Genomic DNA, 26269 nt, shown 5'->3' with positions numbered 1-26269 from the left:
ATCTGGCTGTATATAGGTATTAGGTAATTGAACTCTAACTATCATCAGGCTTTGTAAGCAAGTACCTATCTCTCCAGTCCCAAACCCAATAATTTTAAAGGATCCAAAACACCTTGAGGATCTTGATGAACTAAGAATCCTCCTCCATAACCTATTCTCATCTCCAAACTACTCTGGGCTTTGTTCACTATCTAGAAAACACATGTGTCCAGACTTCTTCAGAAAGCACAATACACAAGCCTTAGACTTCAGCCTCTAACCTAACATTGCCTGCTGTACTCCTTCCACCCCAGAACTACAGTGATGTGCATCAGGACCACAGTCTTTCCCTCCGGTCTTGATAATATCCTATCTATGCTTCACGGTAGTTACTCCATAGAGAAGTCATGAGCTGTCCACACTATGGAGATCTTTTTGTTACTCAGTTTTACCATCTAGTTGGGGTTTTGTCCCTTAAGGAGTTAATTGGTCAAAAGCAAATCTCAGATATAAGCTTTATTCTTCACTAGATATCTACACTCTTCCCAACCCTGAAACTGCCTCTCCTCACTGGCAGCATAGGGTCCTTCCTGATTAAGGAAGAGATGTCCAGCAGGTTGCTGTGAGTACTGCCCACTGACTTCACTGTCTCTTTCTGTTCCTCCAGCTCAAGTACCCTTTTTGTGTAGAATGAGCCCACATATTCAAAACCAAGGCAAAAGTATATAAGAATATGTTATGCTCATTGCAATAAGGCAGAGTCCCTAGTCCTTGGGGGGATATTTCTATACTAATCTACAACCAGCTATATTTAGTATTAGGTTGCATTTTTTAGGCTCATTTCAAGACAGATTCAAGCTTCGGAAGTTCTAAGGTTATAATTTCAATAGTAGTTCGCTGGGAAATGATTCCAAGGAACACTGGCTGAGAAGTGGAAAGTGAGGCCGGGATAAGAAGGAAGCTAGGAAAGTACTCTCACAAGACTACTACCACTGCAGGCAAAGCAGGCTCAATCCTGCTAAAACATTTCAGAGAACAGTGATGAACAAATCTCAGAGCTGTCCAAACTGAATGGGAGGGTGGTGCATTTATCCATCAATCTTCTACCTGCTGCTGGGTAAAAGTAGCTTCCATGTCCACTGACCCTTCAGCCCTTCCAGCCTGCTGTGGTATGGGCATCATTCATAGTCAGAAAACAATTAATAAGCTGTCAGGCAGAGTATACCATGCTCACCTGTGAATACCAAAAGAAACAAGAGGGCACAAAGAAGGCCACCACATGGACCATTTGTCCTAGCCTAATTACTGTCTTACGAGAGTCATGAATACACGTGAGGACTCTCAACAGGCAGTGAATATAGACACTGTAGTCTCCATTCTCCATAACAGTTTTCCTGAAAATCTTACCAAAAGTAGAATAGAAATACAAATGCTTTTCCTTGGGAACAGCCATGATACTGAGGAACAGGCTATATGGAATGAACTTTAAACAACTCATGATTCACTTCCCACTCCCCTTATTTCTGTTACACTTGAAAAAAATAAAACAAGAAAATGAAGGTTCTTTAGAATGAGCTGTGGATGTTTATCTGCATGATAGAATGAGCAAATGTGGGCTGAAGAGATGGCTTAGCGGTTAAGCGCTTGCCTGTGAAGCCTAAGGACCCCGGTTCGAGGCTCAGTTCCCCAGGTCCCACGTTAGCCAGATGCACAAGGGGGCGCACGCGTCTGGAGTTCGTTTGCAGAGGCTGGAAGCCCTGGCGCGCCCATTCTCTCTCTCTCCCTCTCTCTGTCTTTCTCTCTGTGTCTATCGCTCTCAAATAAATAAATAAAATTTAAAAAAAAAATGAGCAAATGTGTGTCATCCATGACAGATCATCCTTAGATACTCTATGTTAACTTTTCACAGTTTCTTCTTGCAAGGGCAGGGGCTTGGGTTTAAGTAAGGTTTTATTGGATCAGATTCATATTTCAGTACCACAAAAAATGGCTAGTTTTCCTACACCAAAAAATGTTCACTAGAGATAATTTTAGTGAGTAACTTTCATAGTGTTGAAGATACAGGATGAATATGGCCATACCTACAAATAAGGCCACAATCTTTATATTATTCCTAGTAACTATACTTTACAGGGAATTTCCCCATAAAGAATGAAGAAGGCAGGCTGGATAGAAGGTATTTGCATGCAAGTCCTGTTGCTTCGGGTTTTATTCCACAGTACCCATGTAAAGCTAGATATACAATGTGACACATGCCTCTGGAGTTTATTTACAGTGGCATGAGGCAGTGGCATACCCATACTCACTCTCTCTGTGTCTTTCTCTCTCTCTTTAATTATCTCCCTCTCCTCTCACAAATAACTAAATAAAAATATATTTTTTACAAAGAATGAAGAAGGAGGTGGGTGTGATGGCACATGCCTTTAATCCCAGCACTCAGGAGGCAGAGGAAGGAGGACTGCGGTGAGTTCGAGGCCACCCTGAGACTACATAGTGAATTTCAGGGCCAGAGTGAGACCCTACCTTGAGAAACCAAAAAAAGAAAAGAAAAGAAAAGAAAAGGAAAAAGAAAAAGAAAAGAAAAAGAAGGGAAGTGAGAGGTTAGATGCAGGAAAGCCTTTCTAAATACTCTGAGGAACCTGGGAAAGGCACATGTTCTAGTAGAAAAAAGTAGATTGAAGGAGGCAAAGAGGAAAGCTAAAAACAAGTTTTGGAGAGAATATGGCATAACCACATAAACAATACTGTATTTAATTACATGTTAGACTCACTTGATCTAGAGCCACAGGAAGGAGATATTTGACCAGATGGGCACGTGCACATATTTGGCCTCGAACAGAATCCATCCCCACAGGAATGCCTGCAAATGGCTGCAAATAAATCAAGAGGTCTCTTAGCATATGGATTCAGCATATGGTTAGTTATTAGTTCTCAAATGAGGAGATCAGGACAACCCTTTGTGACACTGATACTGTGGTCTATATAATGTTAAGCCTCAGGTGTATTCATTTGCAAAGCATGTCTGCTGAACCAAATGAACTCTGGCTTTAAAATAAGTAACTTCCTTATCTAGATTGTTGGCTCTCAATCTCTCTGCTTTACTCAATAGTACTCAGTCCACCAAAATCCCTAGAGAAGCTACTAATGGGAAATAAAACACAAAAATCTTGCCCTTGGACTGGAGAGATGACTTAGCAGTTAAGGCACTTGCTTGCAAAGCAACAGGGCCCAGATTTGATTCCCCAGGACCTATATAAGCCAGATGCACAAGGTGGCATATGCATCTGGAGTTCATTTGCAGTGGCTAGAGTCCTTGGCATCATGCCCTTTCTCTCTCTCTCTCTCCCTCCCCATCTCTTTCTCTCTCCCTTTCCCTCTTCTCCCTGTCAAATAATTTTTTAAAAACCTTGTCCTTAAGCATCATTCTCATATATATATATGTGTGTGTGTGTGTGTGTGTGTGTGTGTGTGTGTATGTATATATGTATATATACACACACACGCACATACACACACACACAGAGAGAGAGAGAGAGAGAGAGACAGCCTTATAGAGTCTGGAAAGCTCCACTATAGCCCTGATTCTGTACTCAGGTCATTCATCCAGGAGGGACATAGTAGCATCTTCATGCCCTCTAGAGGCTAACATTATACTGGTTCCAAGGGCTCTACTATTCCAGAAGAACAAATTCAATGGCAAATGATTTATGTTTATGAGCATACTAAGATTTGGTCACTACTTCTTATACTTATTGGCATGTTATACTCCTTTTCTCAAACTCCTCAAAAGCCTTATAAGAGGCAAACATAGCATAAAAGACTAAGGTCATACAATAGATGGAATGTGTATTGAAACATCAAAAGAACTTGGATGGAGACTGGAAACTGTGATAAAATATGTTGTCAAAGAATCATATCAACATTTAATATGGTACCTGAAGAAAACAATTCTACAAGACTCATAAAAAGATCCTGATGTCAAGCTCCTTTAGAAAAGTCCAGATACCATTATATTTCCCTCTTAGTGATTTTTATTTTTAAAGATGCTCACTGTGTAGCCTAGATTGGCTATAAGCCCTTTATCTTCCTGTCACAGCCTCTGGAGTGCTAGAGTTATGGTATATATTATCACAGCCAGCTGTGGTTCCATTCTGATCATTAAAATAAGTTTCTTTGCTCTGTAAGAGTTACATCTGCTTTTTGCCTTGACCACTCAAAGTTAAAAATTAAGGAATTTGATGAGGATAAGCTGCCAGGCATAACATGTATAAACAGCACATAGCCTTGATCAAAGTATCCCAGTTGGCTCCATTCTCTAGATCTAGAAGTGCTCTAAAGGAAGTCACAAATTAAAGTATGACAATGCTTTGACAAAGCTAATGTATTTCCCACACTGGGTTCAGAAAAAGTAGGAAAATCTTAAGAGATGATAGACTCAGCTACAAATATATTAATGGTATATTAATGGTATAAGGGAAAATATGGAAAGAATAATCATGTAGTCAAAACCACAAATCATGTAAGATTGACAGGTTATCTATTTACTTACGGACAATGCACTGATTTCCACCAGGTAAGGTTTTCCATCCAGGACAACAGTAAGCATTATAACGTGATCCACAGACATTGGGTCTGAAACAAAAGCATAGAATTCCATAATTTTTTTTTAAGATCTGACAAAATGAAAGCACAGAACATCCCTAAGTTATTAAACAGAATGAATCTTGGCAAAGAGAAAACAGTGAAGTCATAGGGACCCAACATGAACTTAGTCATTTTGACACCATTTGTTCATAGTGCATTTGGAAAATAAAGCCCAGAAATGCAAAATGCAAATGGTTTCTCAATGCACACATGCAAAAGTTCAGGGAGTTATATAAATCCAACTTAAATAGTAAACTTTCTACCAACCTGAAGAAAGATCATATTAAATTCTATTACATGTAAGGTTTTAAATGTCTTCTCTTACAAAGTGCATATTTATTTCCTTATGACCTAGCACACCTCTAAAATGTTAACACATTCCTCTTTTCACCAAAAATATAGGAATGCAAACTTGACTATCGGTCAGAAAAAATAAAACCCCAACACGTAAATGTTTCTTTGAGCAAAAACTTGGAAATACAGTTGATACCAGACGTTGCTTGGAAATAAAAGCACTATCATTCTGCGTTTACTGTGCACAGACGGCTCATCATGCATCTTGTAGCAAAGCCTCTATTCAGAATCCAGAAGACCCGTCCTTAGGCACTGAGTAAAGTTCTAGCTACTCCTACACTGGGAGGAAGTCAGAATGAAACACAAAGGCAGAAAAGAAACCACTCACTTCATTCGGCAGTATCTTTTAAGCCTAAATGTTGATGCTGGTAGCTGAAGTTCAGTCAAATGTTTTGCAATACATTTCACAAACCAAAAGATACTCAAAGACTTGCTAGTATAAATATTGCAGTACACTAAGGATACATCTTCCTCACAACTGCCCAGCTACGCTATATTTCCTCAGTTGTAACACACCCACAATTACTACATCTAGATGCAGACAGGCTTACATGTCCTTTGACCACTTCTTCAGCCCCAAGCAGGACTGAGGACCCAGCTCAAGTCTTTTCCTTGTTCTTTAACATTCTTACACAGTAACACACAATGCAAATTTCATAATGACTGAGGCTAAAGACAGAAATAGAATTAATAAGAAAAATAGGGGGGACACAGGGAAACCTGAACTGCAAACCCAGCAGCATGGGGTTTCTTCAAGACTGAACAGGGCATGACTAGATAGAAGTTCAAAAGATTCCTGACTTTGTGGCCTCTCTGGGTCGAAATGTACTTTCAGCACACATTGCAATAGTAAAGTGTTTGCCTTATTGCCATCTTGTGTGTACCCATCACATGAAATAATAGACATAAACAGCTTCACATATGAAAAAGTTTATCATCAGAATAGAATCATCTGATCTAAATTTTAACACATCTTTTAACTCAGGCAAAACTACAAAGGATCCAGGAAGAGACAGAAATGTTATTAAGGTAGAGCCAGGAGTGGTGCACATGCCTTTAACCCCAGCACTTAGGAAGCAGAGGTAGAACTGCTATGAGTTTGAGGACACACTGAGAATGTATAGTAAATTCCAGGTCAGCCTAGACTAGAGAAAGACCCTACCTCGAAAGATCAAAAAAATAAAATGTCATTAAGGGTCTGGAGAGATGGCTCAGCTGTTAAAAGCTCTTGCTTGCAAAGTCTGACAGCCTGGGCTCAATTCCCCAGGACCCACATAATGCCAGATGCACAAAGAGGCACATGCATCTGGATGTTGTTTCCAGTGGCAGGAAGCCCTGGTACACCCATTCTTTCTTTCTCTTTTTCTCTCTCATTGCAAATAAATAAATAAAGTTATTAAGAATTAAACTGACTGGTGCTGAACCCTTTGTCCTCATGTGACCAAGTAATGTTGTTTCAAACATCTTTATTTGGAACTCCCTGGACAAACAAAACCTTGAACAGAAATTAAGAGACTGTCAGATAGAGGGGAAGGGGTATTCAAACCTCCTAAAATTTATGAAGGTTCTCTTGAATTAATATGGAAATTCAGGCCAAAGTCAACTGCCTCAAACCTTCCCCATCAACAGCCCATTACAACATCTCCACTGGATCCTGTCCAGTCCCAAACCAAATCCTGGACTCACTTCATAGAACCACAGTGTCCTGTGGTTAAAGGAACTATGATTTTCAAGCAAAACTCAGGATATATTGTCTGACCAAAAGTGAGAGTATTTATGAAGTACCAACATACATAATAGGATGAAAAACTGACAAGAAAGGATGCAGAATCAATCATTTCAGACCTCCAAAACAAGTTATTTAGATTTTCCCAGGTATTTGAAAAATTATAGTACAACAAAGTCTTTATTTCTCTTTTTTTAATATTTAGAATCACTTGAGAGCCAAAACATGGATGAATACCACAGTTACAAAACAAAAGGTCAATGTTCTAAACTTCCAGCATAGAAGTCATAGTGTAGATGACATAAATTCAGAAGCAAACTGGAGGCAAAGATGTGGAAGGCAATAAAGCACTTGACCCTAGAACCAAAGGTTCTTAAAATATTAAAGAAAATATAAAATATTTAAATAATGTCTTAAAATAACAAAGAAATAAAAGTTATACTAGACTTTCAATATTATGAAAATATTGAATATTAAAACAGTAACATAAATAACCAATACATATGTTATAATTATAAAAAAGATCTCAGTTCTTAGTTCAGTTCTCATCTCTTACAGCAAAAAACCAAGAGGTATTGCTTGATTCCAGACATAGAGGTACAAGGGTGGCTGACAGTGCAATAGAGAAGAATGGGAGAGCTTAAAACAGCAAGGACGACCAAGGGAAGCAGGGCAGCATTCATTTGCTTTATAATTTAATAACTATGCACACCTATTCACTATTTAAGTGTATGCTCTTGTATTTTTTCTTTTTAAAAATAATTTATTTATTTGCAGCAGACAGCAAGAGAGATACAGAGAAGACACAGACAGAGAAAATGTGCATGCCAGGGCCTGTAGCTACTGCAAATGAACACCAGACACATGCGTTCCCTTGTGCCTTGTTCCCAAATGCCTTAATGGCTAAGCCATCCCTCCAGCCCTGCTCGTGTATTTTGATCATCATCTTTGACTTAAACAACACCATCTGTAAAGTATGGCTACCATGTTCTTGAAACACAAAGACTGCTTCACTTGTTATGTTTCCTTTACATCCCATTTTCCTTTTTTTTTTTTTTGGTTTTTCGAGGTAGGGTCTCACTCTAGCCCAGACTGACCTGGAATTCACCATGTAGTCTCAGGGTGGCCTCGAACTCACAGCGATCCTCCTACCTCTGCCTCCCAAGTGCTGGGATTAAAGGCGTGCACCACCACACCCGGCTTTACTACACTTCTTTAAAAATCTATAGAACTTTGCATTGACATTCATTTGGTTTGCAGTCTTCCTTTTTGTTTTATAATGAGTAATATATTATTGAGTTGTTTCAACTAACATCATCACATGATGGAAGCTATATGAATCTCCTGGCTATTTGTTCCCTACCATCATTAAATAGTACTATATTGAATGACTAAAAAAAAAAAGTATTAGAAAACAATAGACACTTTCTTCACTGCTAGTTTTGGACTTGACAATTGCAAATTATTAGAACTTGCTTAAACAAGCTGGATGGCATTTGTTCTATGTACATACAGAGAAAAATATATACAGTTCTGATTGTAGAAATAAATGTTGTTTCTATTTTGGTTGGAAATCAGTAAGACATGTAAATGCTACAGAAGACATATTGGATTGTTTTCATTATAAAAAGATCTTATTCTATTTCAACGCAAGCAGTATTTACAAAGTCAACACCGTTTTAATAAGTTGCTCTTGCATAAATGAAAGTATAGCATTCACATGACTTTCTCTTCCTTTTCTCTTCCACCATCTCTACCAATCTATTGTCCCCAGCCCCTGCCACCATGTTAACATATGTGCCAGCAAGACCTGCATAATATTGGGCCCACCAATAGTTTGCCATGGATGTGGAACAGGGCAAAAAAAAAGACATCAATATAGAAGAGGAAATACTATGATAAAAATGGGGGTTCAAAAGATGTGGTATATCTATACAATGGAATTCTACTCAACAGTAAGAAAAAAATGACACAATGAAATCTGTAAAAAAAATGGTCAAACTTGGAACAGATCACTTTAAGTGAACTCACACAATCACAGAAACACAATCATCGCATGATCTCACTCATCTGCAGTCCGTAACCTGAATCAGCCCAAGTTGCTGAAATACCTGAATGGCACCTTGCGGCTTGGATAATAGGGAGGGTGGGGCTTGGGGGGGAGGGGAAGGGTGGGAGGGGCACACAACTGAATCCATGTTGAACTGGTACCATAGAATTCTATATCCTAGAAGTTAGACTAGGAAGCCTAACTGAATCCATTCTCTTCGCCAGTATGTTGGGGCACATATGCATTTAGAGGGCAGGATGGTATCTCAACCAATAGCACTCATGGTAACATAGGTAACAAAAATCAAAATGTCTTGTTATTTAAATCTGTATGCTAACAGTTCATAGGTACAAAAGGAAAATGAGTATACAGTCCTCCACTGTGTTACTTAAAAAAAAAAAAAAAAAAAAAAAAACAGGCTGGAGAGATGGCTTAGTGGTTAAGGTGCATGCCTGTGAAGCCTAAGGACTCTGGTTCAATTCTCCAGGTCCCATGTAAGCCAAGTGCCACCTGTTTGCAGTGGCTAGAGGCCCTGGAAAGCCCATTCTCTCTCTGCCCCCCTCCCTTCCGTCTCTAATAAATAAATAAAACAAATATTTTTTTTTAAAGCTGAGTCTTCTTCTGTAACTTCTCTTGCCCGACTCCATCATGCTTGGGATGGGGAGCCTCAACAGGTTGGATGGCTGGAGCCAGTTTAGACACAGCACTCGATCTGTGGGCTGACTAAAGCCTCCCTCATAGTGTAAACAGCTGGACTCTACCACATCTGACCACATCATTGCAGGAATTGGCCTCTGTGCAAGATGTCTGCAGTGTGTCCACATTCCTTTAGCCAGAACCCACTTCAGCAAGTTTGGCCTGCTTTATAGCAAAGATAGCCTTTCTGCTTCCCTTCCCAGTTGCAAAACCCTTTTCAGACAGGGTTGGAGTAATAAAAACAAGGTCAGAGGGCTCTTATTTCATGTGCAAGAGTTTCCCAGCCTGTGCAGTGATTAAATCCTTGGTCAAGTACCAGTTGAAGACCCATGATGTAGACTCTGTTCTGCAGGTTGTCTTCTTTTCTTTACCTCTAAGGGGAAAGTTATGACTGAGCTTCTTGAGTACAAACAAATATGTAAGGGCATCAGTGGTCTCTGCTCACATAACAAGCAATGAACACGTGTGCATGCATTCCCTTATAACATTTCCCAATGTAGTAGCTGGACATCCCTCTGTTCCACAGTGAAACAACAGCCACAGAACAACTGACACACAAGGTAGCTCAGTCTATTTCACCTACACGTCACAATTCACTTTGTTCTTTGACAAACTTTGATCACACCAAAAAAGAAGAGAAAGAAAATCCTTAAGTGTCACTAGTCAAACAAATACTTTATAATTTCTACCCACAATCCAACCTTGTTTTAGTGTCCTATCCTGCTCCTCTGAGCTGAAGGCAGAGAGGACAGGTCTCTCCTCAGTGATGTGAATGCCACATGTGACTGCTCTAGCCCATGTGCCAATCACAACAATGTGAGTAATGAGAATGGCTTCCATGGCCTCCTCAAGCCTCTGCTGGGATCCCCAGTTCAGACACATTTGTGGGTTGTCTGCGCCAGCACCAGCTGGGAAACAGACAATCCCAGTTTCCTCTGAAAATGAAAGACAGAGAACTTCCAATCTATTTCAAGCAGCCTTACTTAACAAAATCATTGAACATGTTTTTTTAAGCAATCTGTGAAGAATTGGGATGAATAGTTCATGCTCTACCTTTTCCTTTCTTTGTCATGAGTCAATCAACAGCTTCACTCTCCCCATAAGCTTTTTCTATCTTTCCTACACTCCCTTCCTTCTTGACCTCTCTCCCTTTGTTTTCTGACCCCTTTTCTTTTCCCTTCAGTGCTTGTTCTCAGGACATTTAGAATAAAATGTTTTGTCCCCATCTTGAACTCACTGTATCCAAGATCATGTAGCACATCTTCCTGTGTGTCCAGAAATCCAGAAGAACCATAGTGCATCAGTTGCCACCCTACCCCAAATAACAAAGCCATACAACAATATTTAATGAGGACCCATTATTTTTAAGCACTGTACCAGATAAATATATATCGAACACTCAGATCTTCTTTTCTAGACCATGCTCCACTAAAAGGAGTAAGAATTCCTGAGAGAACCGATTAATCCTAGGACTGGACAAGGAATACATGTACTATGAGTTCTAGTACAACTGATGTTGACAGAGGTTGAGAGATGCCAAACTCATAGTGGTGGGGTATGACAGGATAACATGCAAGCCAAATGAAAGAATTTCTAATATCTGAAGTTAGAACCATTTGACAAAGTATTTGAGGGTTATAACCCAAAGTGTAAGTACTCATGAGTCTAAACTGATAGACGATTGCATAAATGTGCACATGGAAGATAAGAGGGAAATCTGAGTCACAAAGCATGATGCTCTACCTTCAAGGTGATGATGATACCTAACTCTCACCCCTGCACGCAGGAAGTACATCTTCCTGTTTGTCCACAGAGCACAGCAGGTAAAGAGGCAAAAGAACAAAACTATGATGGAGAAATTTGACCAATACTATCTCAGCCAGATAATTAAGGTCCACAGCTTTTGTGGTAAGACATGTTTATACTATAAGCCTCCGCGGTGAAATTATGAACATAGATTCCACCTCTATGGTTTTCTTCCCCCAAATCGATTTTAAAAATCTGTTAAAAAAATCAAAGAATTCTACAAAACACCTGACCAGACTCCTAAGCACTGGCAGGGTCATAGAAATCAAAGTAAGTCTGAGAAATTATATATGGCCTCAGAAGTGATGGTGAGTAAATTTAGCATGGTACATTATGATGGGCATGAAAACATAGAAGGGTATTGGAAAAAAATAAGAAAAAGAATTGAAAATGGATTGATTAACATGTATCAGTACTGGCTCATTAATAAAACCCTGCCAGAATCTAACAATAGTGTAGATGCACCCAAGCTCTCCACTCCCCACACACAGCTTTGGAAAACAAAAGAGTCAGAAAGCCACAAAGGCAGTTTCCCAAATCTAGGAACTTACTTTAAACTTATAGCCAATTGAAACCCTATGAGAATCTTTCATGAGTGACTAGAATATAGACCATCTTTATGTTTTTTTTTTCTTTATGAAATAAGACATTTAGACATGGAGCCCAGAATCTCATGTCTAAAGAACATCTCTAGGTGCAGCAAGTCCTGATTCCTCTGAGGCACTGGACATTTTATGCTTCGGGTTCTCTGGATTAAATACCTCTAGGAACACAGGAATCTGCTTGGATGCCTGAGCCCTTAAAGTTACCCCTAGTCCTATCAGCCATGACGTAATTAACTTCCTTTCCTGGGCTGAAGAGATGGATCAATGGTTAACGCACTTGCCTGCAAAGCCTAATGACCCAGGTTCAATCCCCTAATACCCATGAAAAGCCAAGTACACAAAGTGGTACATGTATCTGGAATTTGCAGTGGCTGGAAGCCGTGGCACTAACTCACTAACCAACTCTCTCCCTCTCCCTCTCTCTCTCTCTTCTTTCTCCTTGCAAATAAATAAAAATATTTTTTAAAAATTAAGAAAAAATAACTTGCCATCCTACTTTGTACTGAAGCTACTCCCTGGAGAGGGGATCTTTCTCTAGCATGCTAACATAACAGACATGGAAACAGGTGTTTTTGCTTATAAGTGGAAACTATTTGGCACTTGAGGGATGAGAAAAGATTGCCTCAAAACAGGAAAACAGCCAGACATGGTAGCATGTGCCTTTTAATATCAGCACTTGGGAAACTGAGGTAGGAGGATCTCAGTGAGTTCAGGTCAGGGCTAGATGAGACCTTGCCTTGAAAAATAAAAAAATTAAAAATAAATAAATAAATAAAAACAAGACCAAAAATAAAAAAATAAAACCCCACCAGGGAAAACCATCACATTTCAAATTTGTATTTCTCATACATCTAAGAAAATATGACCCCTTTTGAAGAACTGCTTCCCAGAACTCTGCAACCTCTTGGCTTTGCCAGAAAGTTCAAGGACGACTATAACATTTCCTTTGACTGGGCTATTTGCTCCATTCACTGAAGCCAAAGCCACATTACACTTTTCTAAAGAGAAAATGAAATCATAGAAATGACTGAAAACACAAAGCAAATAAGGGCATGGAGGGAACAGCCTGTGAAGTGAAGGAAGGGGTAGGCTGGAGGGGTGCATGGAACTCTCTGCTGCCCTCCTTTTTATCACCCATATAAGAAATGGGGGTTAAAATAAACCAAGGTTCTCATGGCTTCCCAGAATATGTCAAACCAAGAGCTGTGACCAGAAAGACAATATCCTCTGAATGTGCTGGCCACCTCAGGAAAGGTTAACAGAACCAGACAATAGGGTCAGGCTAGGAGGAAGAAGCAGTTACTACAGGAATGCAAGGTGACTCCATACTTTAGTTCTGAATGCTGGCAGCTCCCAATGGATAAACAGGCAGGGCTCTAAAACATCATTTCTACATACTGGTATTTAGAGTTTAGAATAGACTTTCCAACAGAAACAATGTTAATAGGTAGTGGTTTGGTCCCCCGGCTAGTCAAATAACAGGCTCTCTCAGCTGCATTATCAGCTAAATAGGCCATAGTGGTCTGATCTTGGAATTTGACCATAGCTTTTAAATGTTGTTTTGTGGGAAACATTCCATAGCAAGCAACCTGAAGGAGACTTGACCAAGCAAACCCACTAAGCCTCCACTATAGCAAGCAGTCCAGTGATCCACAGAGCTGTACACCTTTGCCTCTGGTAACCCCACAGAGTGTGCTAAGACAGCCAGCTTCAGGCCAATGTCCTACCTAATCACCAGCCCATGACCACAGGGCCAAAAGAGGAGACCAGTAAGTCTGTAAATTAGGTACTTAAAAACTGAAGAGTAATAGGATGGTCTAACCTTCAAAGTAGCTTCCTTTTTTTAAGACCAGATGATTCCTCCCCACCCATATGTTATAAATTCAGAAAAGACCAACAGTTCAGCAATCTATTTCCAGACAGAGTGGTTTCCTAAGGAAGCAAGGACACAAATCAGTTTTGAACCACTTTTAGTGAATCTCAGACCCAAATTACTCAAGCATTTCAGATAACCTGGACCCAGATAATTACCCTCTTGTATAATGTTTAACTATAGGAAGTTCAGGTTTATCATTGTATCCCAATACAACTCCTGAACTTGAGTGGTAAATCCATAAATTTCAAATGTACTTCTGACTAAGACAATATAAGCAAGTGAGAATGTTATCTAGTAATCTGTATTTAATTTACTGGAAATGTATGTTTATAAAAATTGTAAATTATATGGAAAAGATAATTACCAGTAAGGAGTCAACATCTACTTTTTTCAATCTTAGAAAACTAAAATTTGAAACAACATCAAGTACACAAAAATACCCATAAAGGAAATAGATGGGGTACTAGAGTAAAATGTTTCCATGCTGCATATGAATTGTTTAGAAACATTTTGTAACGTCAAACATCCCTTGGATTTTGTAGCTCAAACTCTATCTCACAGCAATTAAGAGTCAATAGATATGTCCAAACATTTCTTTACCAAACCCTTCAGAACATGGGCAGCACCATTGCTAAGAGAAAGATAAGTAAAAAATTACAATTAACTTTCTATAAAGTTCCAGGAAGTTGGGCAAAAACCTATAGTTGATGATATTATTTCACGGGGATTAGCACTTCATAATTTTAGTGATCTAAAACTCAACACCTTTTTTATATGTGTGCAGCATGTGTTGAGCATATAGGAATGTGTTGTATGCATATGTGTGTGCAGATATGTCCACTCTTCCACCTTAGTTTCCTGAGATAGTCTCTCATTGAACTTGGAGCTCTTTGCTTTTCAGTCAGACTGGCTGACCAGTGATCCCCAGCAATCCTCCTGTCTCTACCACCTCAACACCAGGATCCAGGCATGTGCCATCATGGCTGGCTTCTTCCCTGAGTGCTGGGATACATCAGAGCCTCATGCTTGCACAGCAAGTGCTCTTATTCACTGAGCCAACTCTTCTGCCTCCTTGAGACATTTTTTTAATTTTATAATTAAAGCAAAGTTTTAAGCATTCATTTCCAAATATACAGATACCTGGAAAATGTTTAATAAAAATAATTTAAATTTGAAGAAATTTGATAAATTCGTTTTTGTCTAGTACCAGTGAAGTCAAACTTTAAAATAAAAAAATAATAATTAGGCAATTTTATAGATGATTATACTTTTTAAAATGAACATTTTTCCCTAAAACTGGGTCAGAAAGATATGATGCTAAGCTCATTTTCAGATGAGGAAACAGATAATTAGTGACTACACTATAGAAACATATCCTAAATCACTAATTAAAAGGCAGAAAGAATTTATGAGTAAAACTTCCTGACCAGTGCTAAAGATTTTTTGATCACAGATTAGAAAGTTGTTTTCATAAATACACCAAAGAGAATGTGTTCTCTTTTTTATAAACTAATTTGCACAACATTTCTGTGCTCTGGCTTTCTTTTATTAAATGTTATTTATTATTTATTTGCAAGGAGAGAGAGAGAACGAATATGGGTGCACCAGGGCTTCCCATCAGTACAACTGAACTCCAGATATATGCACCACTCTGTGCATCTGGCTTTACATGGGTACTAGAGAATTAAACCAGGGCAGTCAGGCCTTGTGAGCAAGTGCTCTTAACTGCTGAGCCATTTCTCTAGCCCTGTGCTCTGGTTTTCTTTCACTAAGTTTGCAACAACAACGAAAAATTCTTACAGAAGATATTGGGGAAGTGAGGTGAAGTGACTGCATCTGAGAAACACTTCCCTGTAGACTAGTCATTTCTATTACTGAGACAGCTTATACATGGTGAGTACTTGTCAATCCAGATCCTTCTGATAAGAATACAGCTTGAATGACTGCTATGGGGGCAACCAACTGTCCCCTGATTAGATTTAAAGCCCACACCATGGAAGGGAATTCATACCTACTACTGAAGAACTGGTCAAAGGACTATGGCTGAGGGCTAGTAAGATGGTTCAGTGGTTTAAGGCACTTACTTATAAAACCTAATGGCCTGAGTTCCATTCTCCAGTACTCATATAAAGCCAGATACACAAAGTAGTGTGTGTATCTGGAGTTTGCAGTGGCAAAAAAGCCCTGGTGTACCCATTCTTTCTCTCTCTCTTTCTCTCTTAGTTTCTCTCAAATAAACAAAAATATTAAAAAATAAAAAATAAAGCTGGGCGTGGTGGTGCACGCCTTTAATCCCAGCACTCAGAAGGCAGAGGTGGGTGGACCGCCATGAGTTCAAGGCCACTGTGAGAACACATAGTAAATTCCAGGTCAGCCTGGGCCAGAGTGAGACCCTACCTCAAAAAGACAAAATAAATAAACAAGTGAATAATAAAAATACATAAGCTTGAGGAATGAGTAGGGAGTGTTTGGACAGGGAACAATTCAGAAACTCAAAGGATCAAATCAAAATCCAAACCCACTCTGAGCTGGCACTGAAATGCCTGCTGTGCATGCATTTGAACATGAGTGTGTCTTATTTTGTGAAAAGCTAGTTTCAAGCAAAACCATCAGGGGATGTAACAACTATCCACCTGGCTCAGGAGACAGCAGACATCAGGAAGTATGTGTGGCCCAGATAATCTTGAGAAACACCCATTTCATTTCTCGCAGTTCAGAGTTTACTGGGACACTATCATATTGAGAAACTTTACTCGTTGTTAGCACCAACACAGCTCTTCTAAATTACTTTTCCTGGCCCAAGTGATTCCATTACCAGTCTCTCCATGCTGTCTGAAGGTGTGACAGTGCCCACATGCAAACTAATTCAGCGGAATGGGTGCTGAGTACAAAGCTTCAACACAGTAACATCTGATGTGGATATGGTGCTGTCAGACACAGCACCTTGCCATGCATTCCCCCTAACATGCCTGTGACATTTCCAAATCTTTGTAGCAGTGCCCAGAGAAACAGTTAAAAACATGCACATTTTCTGAGTTTTATTGCAGGTAGAAGAAATATCTAGGGCCTTAGGGAATAATATCAGTCCTCATGAAACTCTCACAGACAATGCACCTCTGACACAGGCACACACTCTCCATCCCTCACAAACACTCAGAGGAGCTCCTGGGAAAGGCTCCTACTCCCAGTGTCTCTTCCTGAGGGATGCGGGCTATACCAGTGGTTTTCAGAATCTTTCAGTCTAACCACTGAAGCTATGCCTAGGACATTTGTTAAAATGTGCACTCCTGGGAAAACTCTGCTTAAATGGGGGTATAAGCATTCCTTCTTCAGTGGTAAATGCAATTTAACAGAAGTTTCATTTTTTCACCTGTAATGAACATTTTCACCATTTTCATAATGTCTCTGTCTGAAACAGCTCATTTTAAAATAAGAATATAGCAGGGCATAGTGACTAACGTCTTTAATCCCAGCACTCAGGAGGCAGAGGTAGGAGGATCACCAGGAGTTCGAGGCTACCCTGAGATTACATAGTGAATTCCAAGTCAGCCTGGACTAGAGCGAAAGCCTACCTTGAAAAACCAAAAATAAAATAAAATAAGAATATACTAGGTATGGTGCTGCATGCCAATAATTCCAGAAATCGGGAGACTAAAGCAGAAGGATTACTTTGAGTTCAAGTCCAGCCTACATCCTGAGTAGCAGCTTAGCCAGAGCTACATAGCAAGACACTGTCTCAAAATTAATTAATTCAATATATGTTTTTTTTTTTAAAAAAAAAAACAACATTGTGAGCTGGGCATGGTGGTGCACACCTTTAATCCCAGCACTTGGGAGGCAGAGGTAGGAGGATCACCTTGAATTTGAGGCCACCATGAGACTACATAGTGAATTCCAGGTCAGCCTGGGCCAGAGTGAGAACCTACCTCGAAAAACCAAAAAAAAAAAAAAAAAATTTGTTTAAATTTTGAGTTGTACAGTACATAATGGGATGAGGGCAGAGGAATAGAATGTTGTAAGATATTTCCTTCCCTATCTGGCCCCTCAAGTGCCAGGCTTATTCCTTGTGAACTGCCTATAATCTTCTACCTCATAATCACCAAACCTTACATTATATAATTATCTGTAACCCTGAGAGTCAGGGTTCAGAAAAGGCAAACCTACTAGCACCATAGATATTACTACTGATCAATCAACCTTGGATGGACATTTAAAACTATGTGCAAGACTTTACAGAACTAATAAGTAAGTAGGGAATAACAAGATTAAGATATTCCCATCCTCCCATCATAAAAATTTCATGGCTCTAGATGATCATTGATGACTGCTAAAGTCACAAAGAGAGACTTTCCATTATAAATGTGCCCCTAATGGACAAACCACCCACTGACAAGTCCTCTTGACAAAAGGTTGGCAGAGTAAGATAAAACTTCAAGGTGTAACTAGCAACAAAACAAGAGCTCAGGGAACACAGTATAAATCCATATCACAGTATAAATCCATCACTATACTATGAGAACCTCTGCCGCAATGACCTCCAAGTGTGGTCCAGGGATTGTCCAGTGCTAGTACACACACTAAAGTCCATAATGAGATAAGGAGCTTAAGCTGCAGTAAAAATCATCTCACTGCATCAGAACAGTGTTGCTATGAAAAATAAATAAATAACAGGTGAGCTTAACAGTAAGTAACCCTGAATTTACCTCAGGGATAAAGCTTCTTATGAGACTCCCTAAGGTGTGTTTAGGGATAGATCTGAATTCCAGCCCAGAGGTGTATGTATGGTGAGCACTTTGAGCTCTGGTAGTTTTTGTGGTGCTGGCTGTTAGTGATTTATCTCTGATTGGAACTGTGAAAGGGAGCCAGCTTCTTTCGTCATTGACGGAACTTCCCCTGGATCTGTAAGTCTGAAATAAATCTCTTCCTCTCATAAACTGTGTCTGGTTGTATGTTCATCCAAGCAATGTGCAGCTAACTACAACATATATGTTATTGCTATTAATGGAAAACATATCAGTTAACAAACAATGCTTCTGAGGGGAAATCATTGACTGGTTTTTGGTCTTTTGGAGTTGAATTTATGTTTTTCTTTACACCAGTAGAAAAAGTTATAGTCATGGGAAATATGAGCTGAGAAGAACAGAACTTTTTAGCAAGGCAGCCTGGTGTGCTTCCTGATGTGCTGATGCATGAGAATGTGTGTTAGTTTGTTTTCAGGGAAGAGGACAAATGTAAAGGAGCAAATGAACTGGTGTACGGTCAAGCAGACCCTGATGGCTTATCAAATGTTTAGCAATGTCTACATGAAGTTGGAATTGCTCACAAGAAGAAAAATGTTTGCATATTCTTATAATGATGTTCAAAACTTCCAAGGAAATGCTTATTTTATTAGAGGCTCTTTTTTCTTCTCCTGGGAAGTTAGTGGAGCATAGAAAATACCTAGTATTTGTTTTTAGATTCTTTTACTGTTTCTTTTATAAACTTTGACTATATTGATGGTTGTGTGATTTACCTGAAGTCCACAAGAGTCATTATATAATTTGAACATTTTAATGGTAAACAGACACTAACTAACCATTATCTGTTTCCACTATTCTTTATCTAAAATACTCTTATTTTCATGGGCTATAAGTAAAAAATAATCAAACCACCACTGCTTCTTAAAGATACTGCCAATCAGTCAAATGGAGATGGACATAAAGGGTTCAGAGTATAGGAAATCTACCAAAACTTATCCTTAAAAAGACAGTGCTACAATCAGGTTCACATTGCTGGCAGAAATCACCTGACCACGAGCAGGTTGTAGGGAAAAACAGGGGTTATTTTGACTTACAGATGTGAGGGGAAGCTCCATGATGGCAGGGAAAATGATGGCATAAGCAGAGGATAAACATCATCTCCTAGCCAATATAAGGTAGACAATAGCAACAGGAAAATGTACCAAAACTGGCAAGGAGAAACTGGCTATAATACCCATAAGCCCACCTCCAATAATACACTACCTCCAGGAAGCATTAATTCCCAATTCTCCATCAGCTGGGAACATATCATTCAGAATACCTAAGTTTATGGGGGACATCTGAATCAAACCACCACATTCAGGCCATGGCCCCCATAAACTGATAACCATCCATGATGTAAAATGCAATGCAACTTTAAAAGTCCCCATAGTTTTTATCAATCATAATGATGTTAAGACATCCCCATAATACAAGGTCTTTTAACTGAACCATAATACCAAAAATAACCTCAACTAAGAGGATGCAAAGAAAACATATGGAATCCTCCATTTCGGACAATGGAACACTCAAGAACCATAGATCATTGTTAGAAAATTTTCAGTGTCAGGTATGGGATACCTCCAGTGAGTTGTTGGCCAGGGAGGTCCCTGATGCCCCCAAAACATTATAGGCCATTGCCGAGGCCCTTGGTTTCCCACCAGGAATAGATGGTAAGACCCTATTGCTGAAGACGCCACATACTTGGGCTGCAAGGCCACTTAGAAATCCTGCTGGAACTGAGCTGATAACCTTCTCCATGTAGACAAGCTGACAGAAAGCTGGAAGAAGCCATTCTACATGTAGTTCAATGGAAGAAAGAGATAACACCAGTGAAGATACTCAACAGTGGACACTGCAAGCCTTATAATTGGCCAGTCAGCCCAAATGAGCCAACAGGTGCAATAGTGGTATGTCTGTCATGGTGGAAACCAACTGCCCTCCAATTGGACTGGAGACCTGCTCCATGGGGGAGGGGGAGAGACATCCCTTATACTGAAAACTTAAAACAGGGATAGTCATGAGCCCTAGGGGTATTACATCTGCTTATGTCTGGAAAAATGTATATACTATGCTTATCAAACTGCCTAGTAAGCTACTTCTCTTAATATTTATACTCTTATATTAACGCTACTCTCACTTTGGGTAGAGAATCTTCTCTTTTCAGATGGCAGTGACTTTGGGATGACTCAGAAGGTATCATACTGGACTAGAATACTGAGTAACATCTCTATCACACCTTCTGAGGATCAGGGTCTAATGTGGAAGAGGTGGAAGCCACTCCACAAAGTCTAAACAAGACTGCCATATGATTCAGCAGGCATCACCTGCTGTAGACCCTATTTCTTTGGTCATTATAAATATATGTTCTTCATGTGATGTCATGTGTAGTAGAGACAGAAAGGCTCTCTTTGCTTCTGACATCAGGAGCTAGAAGTTCCTGTAGCTGGTGGTCACCCTGTCTACTCCATCAAAGGCAATTAAAACATGGTTCAGTGAAGACCAATCTCACCATGGAATAGTTCTAACTCCCAGGAAATCTCTTTGCTCCCAGGCTGCTCTCTACCTCCTAACATACAATTGCTTTTCACAAAGGCTCTTGAAGAAACTGAAGTATTCCTCAGGAAGCAGACAAGGCCCATTTGCCACATCTGCCAGCGTGTGGGGAGGTTTGCAAAGAGTTGAAGAGGGCATATTAATAAAGAACTTGTTTATTATTATTTTTATTAATAAAGTATTTGTTTCCCAATAAATGTCATAGGATTTGGGGAAGAGAAAATCCATATATTTTATTTCCTTTAAGTATAAGCCCAATCTCCACAGACGAAGCAAGTTTCCATTAAAGTTATATTTAAATTTTTTAGGTTCACATTTGCTTCCTTTGTTTTTGAAAGTAATCAATTCCAAGATGAGAAAGTAGTCTGTGTTATCTAAATACTCATGATATTAGTATTTCTTTTTTGCTTTGGTAGGAAAAAAATCACTTTCTTATGACCCTACTCCTCATTTTCCCTATCCATAATAGCATTTTATCCACCCTCATTATCAGAGCTAAAAATGTCAGGCACTATACAAGCAACCTGAGATATACTATGTCATTAAGTCTTAGGACAACACAGAAAAGTATGTTATAATTTTGTTTACAAGTACATAAATGAGGCTTCCAGAGATCAAGTCACTTGTCTGAGGTTTTTTCCCAGTATGTGGTGGAGCCAGGATTTGATCCCAAACATGTCTATCCCTACATTTCCAGGCCTCCCTGAAAACATGGCCAGTGGTTATTTGTGTTCATTGAAAAACAATGACCAAAGGTAATTATGTTCATTGAAAATGACTCCTCTATCTTTTAAAATATAGTTCCACAAGCAATATCACTCTACCCCATTACCCACAACCAGGCTCAAATAGGAAATAGTGTGAGGTAATTATAGCCACTAGCTCTGGGTTTTTATGACTGAACTGCCAAATCATTCCTAGCCAACGCTAGGAACTGTTCAGACACTTTCTCAGATTCCAGCTAAAACATCAACTATGTGGCCCTAGGGAGTACAGAGCTCACAGGGTGGTAATGGGATATAAAATTTGCAAACTTGAGGTCAATGGCCTAAACTCTAGTGTGTGAAACAGCAGCAGTCCATGAAATATTTAAAACTGTCAACTTAAAGAGTACATATCAAGTCCTTCTTTCCTAGGCACATGTCCACATCACATCTGACATCAGAAGACATACCATCAGAAGAGAGGAGTAAATTCCAAATGGTAGTTCTTCTTAGTATCATTGGAAAGAAAAAGAACCAGCCATAGGTTTGAGATGTATGTTCATTCTGAGTCAGGAATTCAGTCTAATTCAAACACAGCAAATGCTCAACCAAAATTGCCACTGGAATAGGAAGATGTTCTATTACATTATGGATAGAGAAGAAAATGTGAGGATTCAAGAAAAATTTTCATCTTTATAATGTAGATGTATAAATTATTAATTTGGATAACAAAGTCAGCAAGTTGTAAAACTTTAAGCTTAATCACAAAACAGAACTGCTTTGGCTCCTCCTAGAACAATGGACATTTAACTGCTAATTATAAATATGAGGATGTGAATGATGTGGTAGAGAGTGCCTTGCTCCTTTAGACTCCCAGGCAAGACTCACACTTTTCTTTCTCCAACTCCCTCCCTGATATACTCACTGGTAATTGGCTCCCCTTTGGAAGCCCTCATCTAATCTGGAGTCTTCCATTGACAGCCAGGTAGAATCATGGGCCTACTACTAATTGGTACCCCACCACCTCAGCCAAGAGTGTATCATTGTGATGTTGATCACACTAAGGGCCTAATAAGTAAGACAAAGAAAAGCACCTCAATTGGGAATGATAGGACAAACCTGTAATCCTCACTCTTGGGAGACAGAGGCAGGAGGAGCCCTGATAAGAACAGTCAAAGTTTCAGGTCAGCCACAGCTACACAGTGAGACCTTGTCTCAGAGGTCTGGTCATGCCAAGCACAGTAGAAGAGCTGTGGTACCACTCAACTCTCCAGGGTATGGTACATGCCACAACTCCCCAACACCAAGCTTCCACATGATGTGGTTGGTGCTCATAGCTATGAGTAAAGAAAATATATGCCATGAACACCTTTTAATGGGCCTCCTCTGAGTCTTGGTTTCAGCATCTAAACATTTCTAAAATATGTTCTACTATAACTCACTTGTAATATTTTTGTAAAGATGAATGGCCTCACTGTGGAAGAATATCTGAGACATGATTTCATTTGCAAAATACATGCACGTTTACACACATGCCCAATCTACATCACTCTGAGCCTTAAAAAGAAATTCACAAAGGCAAAAACCTGTTTGGATCTTATTCCATAATTTTTTTAATTATCACCAAAAGGATACAGGAAGTTGAAAGCATAACTATTACCCATGGTACCACTTACACAGCACCATACTCACAGGCATGTAATGTATGATGGGTTAATTTGCTTTTCCACAGCATTCCTCTGAATATTTTTCTGCAATCTTTTCTGGAATTAAGCATCTGTCTTTTTGTCATGCACTGACCCTCCTTCAAAAGTTCCCTGACCTAAAGGGATGGTGAAGGTCACATGGCCCCAACAGTGCCAAGAGTAGAATATTGTCAACAGTATTTGTTGAACTTCAGGGCCTGCTCTGCCTAGCCCAGGTCCATGGCTAACAGCTCTCTTTACTATAGAACTCCCTCCCTACCCTCACCTCCAGCTTCCTTCAGCCTTCTTCTTTCCTTCCTCTAACAAATCCCTACTCTTGTTTTTCTTTTTAGAAGATCCCAAGTCTCTCGGGTAAGTAAGCTTTACATTTTACTTAAAATACACTATTTTTCCTAATTTTTCCATTCATTTTAAATATTCCTATTCACTCTATTTAGTTAGCTAAAGTTATGAAGTTACTTTGCAAAAGAAGAGAAAGGATAAATAATAATGAAGAACTAGAGGAAGAAGAGCAGCTCCAATGCATATAATCCCAGCCCTGAGGTGGTTTTGCTCTTGTTTCTATTCTGAGATAAGATCTCACTATATAGTCCTGGCTGGCCTGGAACTCTTATGCAGACCAAGCTGTCCTTGAACTTGTGGTAAGCCTCCTGCCTTTGCCTCCCAGGTGTTGAGATTTCAAGGTGCTTCACTATACCCAGGTTGGCACTGGGGAGTATAGTGAGAACTTATCTCAAAAAAAAAGTAGGGAATGGGCTACAGAGATGGTTCAGTCATTAAGGTACTTGCCCATAGAGCCTTATGATCCAAGTACACACGTAAAGCCAGATGAACAAAGTGCCATATGCGTCTGGAGTTTGTTTGAAGTGGCTGGAGGTCCTGTGTACCCATTCTCTCTCTCCCACCCCCCCTTCATGCATGGTGGCACATACCTTTAATCTCAATACTTAGGAGGATAAAGTAGGAAGGTCATCGTGAGCTTGAGGCCAGCCTGACACTACATAGTGAATTATAGGTCAGCCTGGGTTAGAATGAGACACTACCTTGAAAAACAAAAAATAAATAAATAAATAAATAAATAAATAAATAAATAAATAACGGGAAGATAAACAGAGGGAATGAGGGAGGGAGAAGAGAAATAAGAAGAGAGGAAAGCAGGGTGAGAAAATAAAAAGATGACAATGAGGAACAGAAGGAGAAGGAAAAATTTTAAAAAGACAAAATTGTCTCTGAAATAGCTTGTGAAATTTAACAGCAGACAACGCATCCACAGGGCTGACATAAATCTTGTCTTCCAGTGGTATAAAATGGTTGCACTATATTTGGACATAAATGTGTTTGGATACTTATATTTGAATGTAAGTATGACTGATGGTCTGGGAATTCACAGCTCTTCCAAACACTGACCCAAATTGCTTGCTCAATGGAACAGATCTGCATTCTGCACCTGCTCACTGTCTGGAATATATTTCTGACTGGGAACGGTAAAGATAGAGGACTTCCTTTCTTCCGCTCTGAGGGAACTGAATAAATAGAATTAATGATAACTTTAACCACAAAATGCTGCTTAAGTTGAAAAAGTCATAAAAGCACAAGTTCCACACAAAGTTGGGATTTTCTATAGTGTATACTTTACAGAATCCAAACTTGACTATAGTCCTAGTCTGGGTTTATTAATAATGCAGGTATGCATGGCAAGAACACAGTTCATTGCTTTTACAAGATCACTTCTACCGGCAACTGATACCTGCTCTTGGCTATTATTTATTTTTTTAATTTTTTAAATTTATCTTTTATTTGTTTGAGAGAAAGAGAGAGAATGGGTGCACTAAGGCTGCCAGCTGCTGCAAACGAACTCCAGATGCATGTACCACCTTGTGCATCTGACTTATGTGGGTCCTGGGGAATCGAACCTTGGTCCTTTGGCTTTGCAGGCAAGTACCTTAACCACTAAGCCATCTCTCCAGCCCTTAATTATTATTTATAACACCTGACTCTAAGAACAAAAAAAGAATGGGACTGATTATATGAGTAGAGATACAAAAATGAAATTCTACAGCCAGGTGTGGTGGCACACACCTTTAATTCCAACATTCAGGAGGCAGAGGTAGAAGGATGACATGAGTTCAAGGCCACCCTGATACCACATAGTGAATTCCAGGTCAGACTGGACTAGAGTGTGAGAACCTACCTCAAAAAAAAAAAAGAGGCTCTGAAACAAGTGAAACTTAAATTTCATATAGAAGGAAGGTGAAACATTGAATATTTGAGTTAATAAACTAGAATCATAAATTTCTCACTAAGTACTGGAGAAATGGCTCAGCAATTAAGAGCACTTTTATGTAAGCATGAGATCCTGAGAGACCTGAAAGACTACTCCAATTCAATCTCAGGACCCATATAAATAAGCAGCTGAATGTGGCCACACACATCTGTAATCCCAATGTCATACAAGAGAGGAGATCAGAGAATCACAGGAGCTTGTGAAAACATAGCAAGCTCCAGGATCACTGAGAGACTCCAGCTCAAATAAGAATGGTTGGAGGAGTAAAGGAGCAGAGTGCCCTATGTTCCACTCTGGCCACTGCAGCAGAGCACACCCTACTTACAGGTGAGCACATGGGGTGCTGCATGGGCACATATGCTCCCCAACATACACATACATACGAGTAAAAGAAAGTCTCACTGAATTTCTCAAAAGCTAAAGGATAAGAGGAAAAAAATCTGTGTGCTTCATAATTCTCATATTTAAAAAAATACCAGTTTACTAAGAGCCATAATCTTATTTC

The 26269-nt window shown here is 39.4% G+C and overlaps 1 protein-coding gene across 1 annotated transcript in view; it reads right to left on the bottom strand.

Annotated features, from left to right (window-relative positions):
* Fbn1 (fibrillin 1) overlaps nucleotides 1-26269 on the bottom strand; it is a 254992-nt gene that overhangs the window by 216569 nt on the left and 12154 nt on the right. The window contains exons 2-3 of the mRNA XM_045156152.1: nucleotides 4529-4611; nucleotides 2751-2849 (exon numbers count right to left, since the gene is read on the bottom strand). Coding sequence (XP_045012087.1) covers nucleotides 2751-2849; nucleotides 4529-4611 — 182 coding nt within the window. The remainder of the gene's footprint in view (nucleotides 1-2750; nucleotides 2850-4528; nucleotides 4612-26269) is intronic.

This window comes from Jaculus jaculus, chromosome 8 (genome assembly GCF_020740685.1).
Source record: "Jaculus jaculus isolate mJacJac1 chromosome 8, mJacJac1.mat.Y.cur, whole genome shotgun sequence".
Lineage (NCBI taxonomy): Eukaryota > Metazoa > Chordata > Mammalia > Rodentia > Dipodidae > Jaculus > Jaculus jaculus.
The sequence above is the reverse complement of the archived record's forward strand: the minus strand, read 5'-3'. Positions and strand labels throughout refer to the sequence as shown.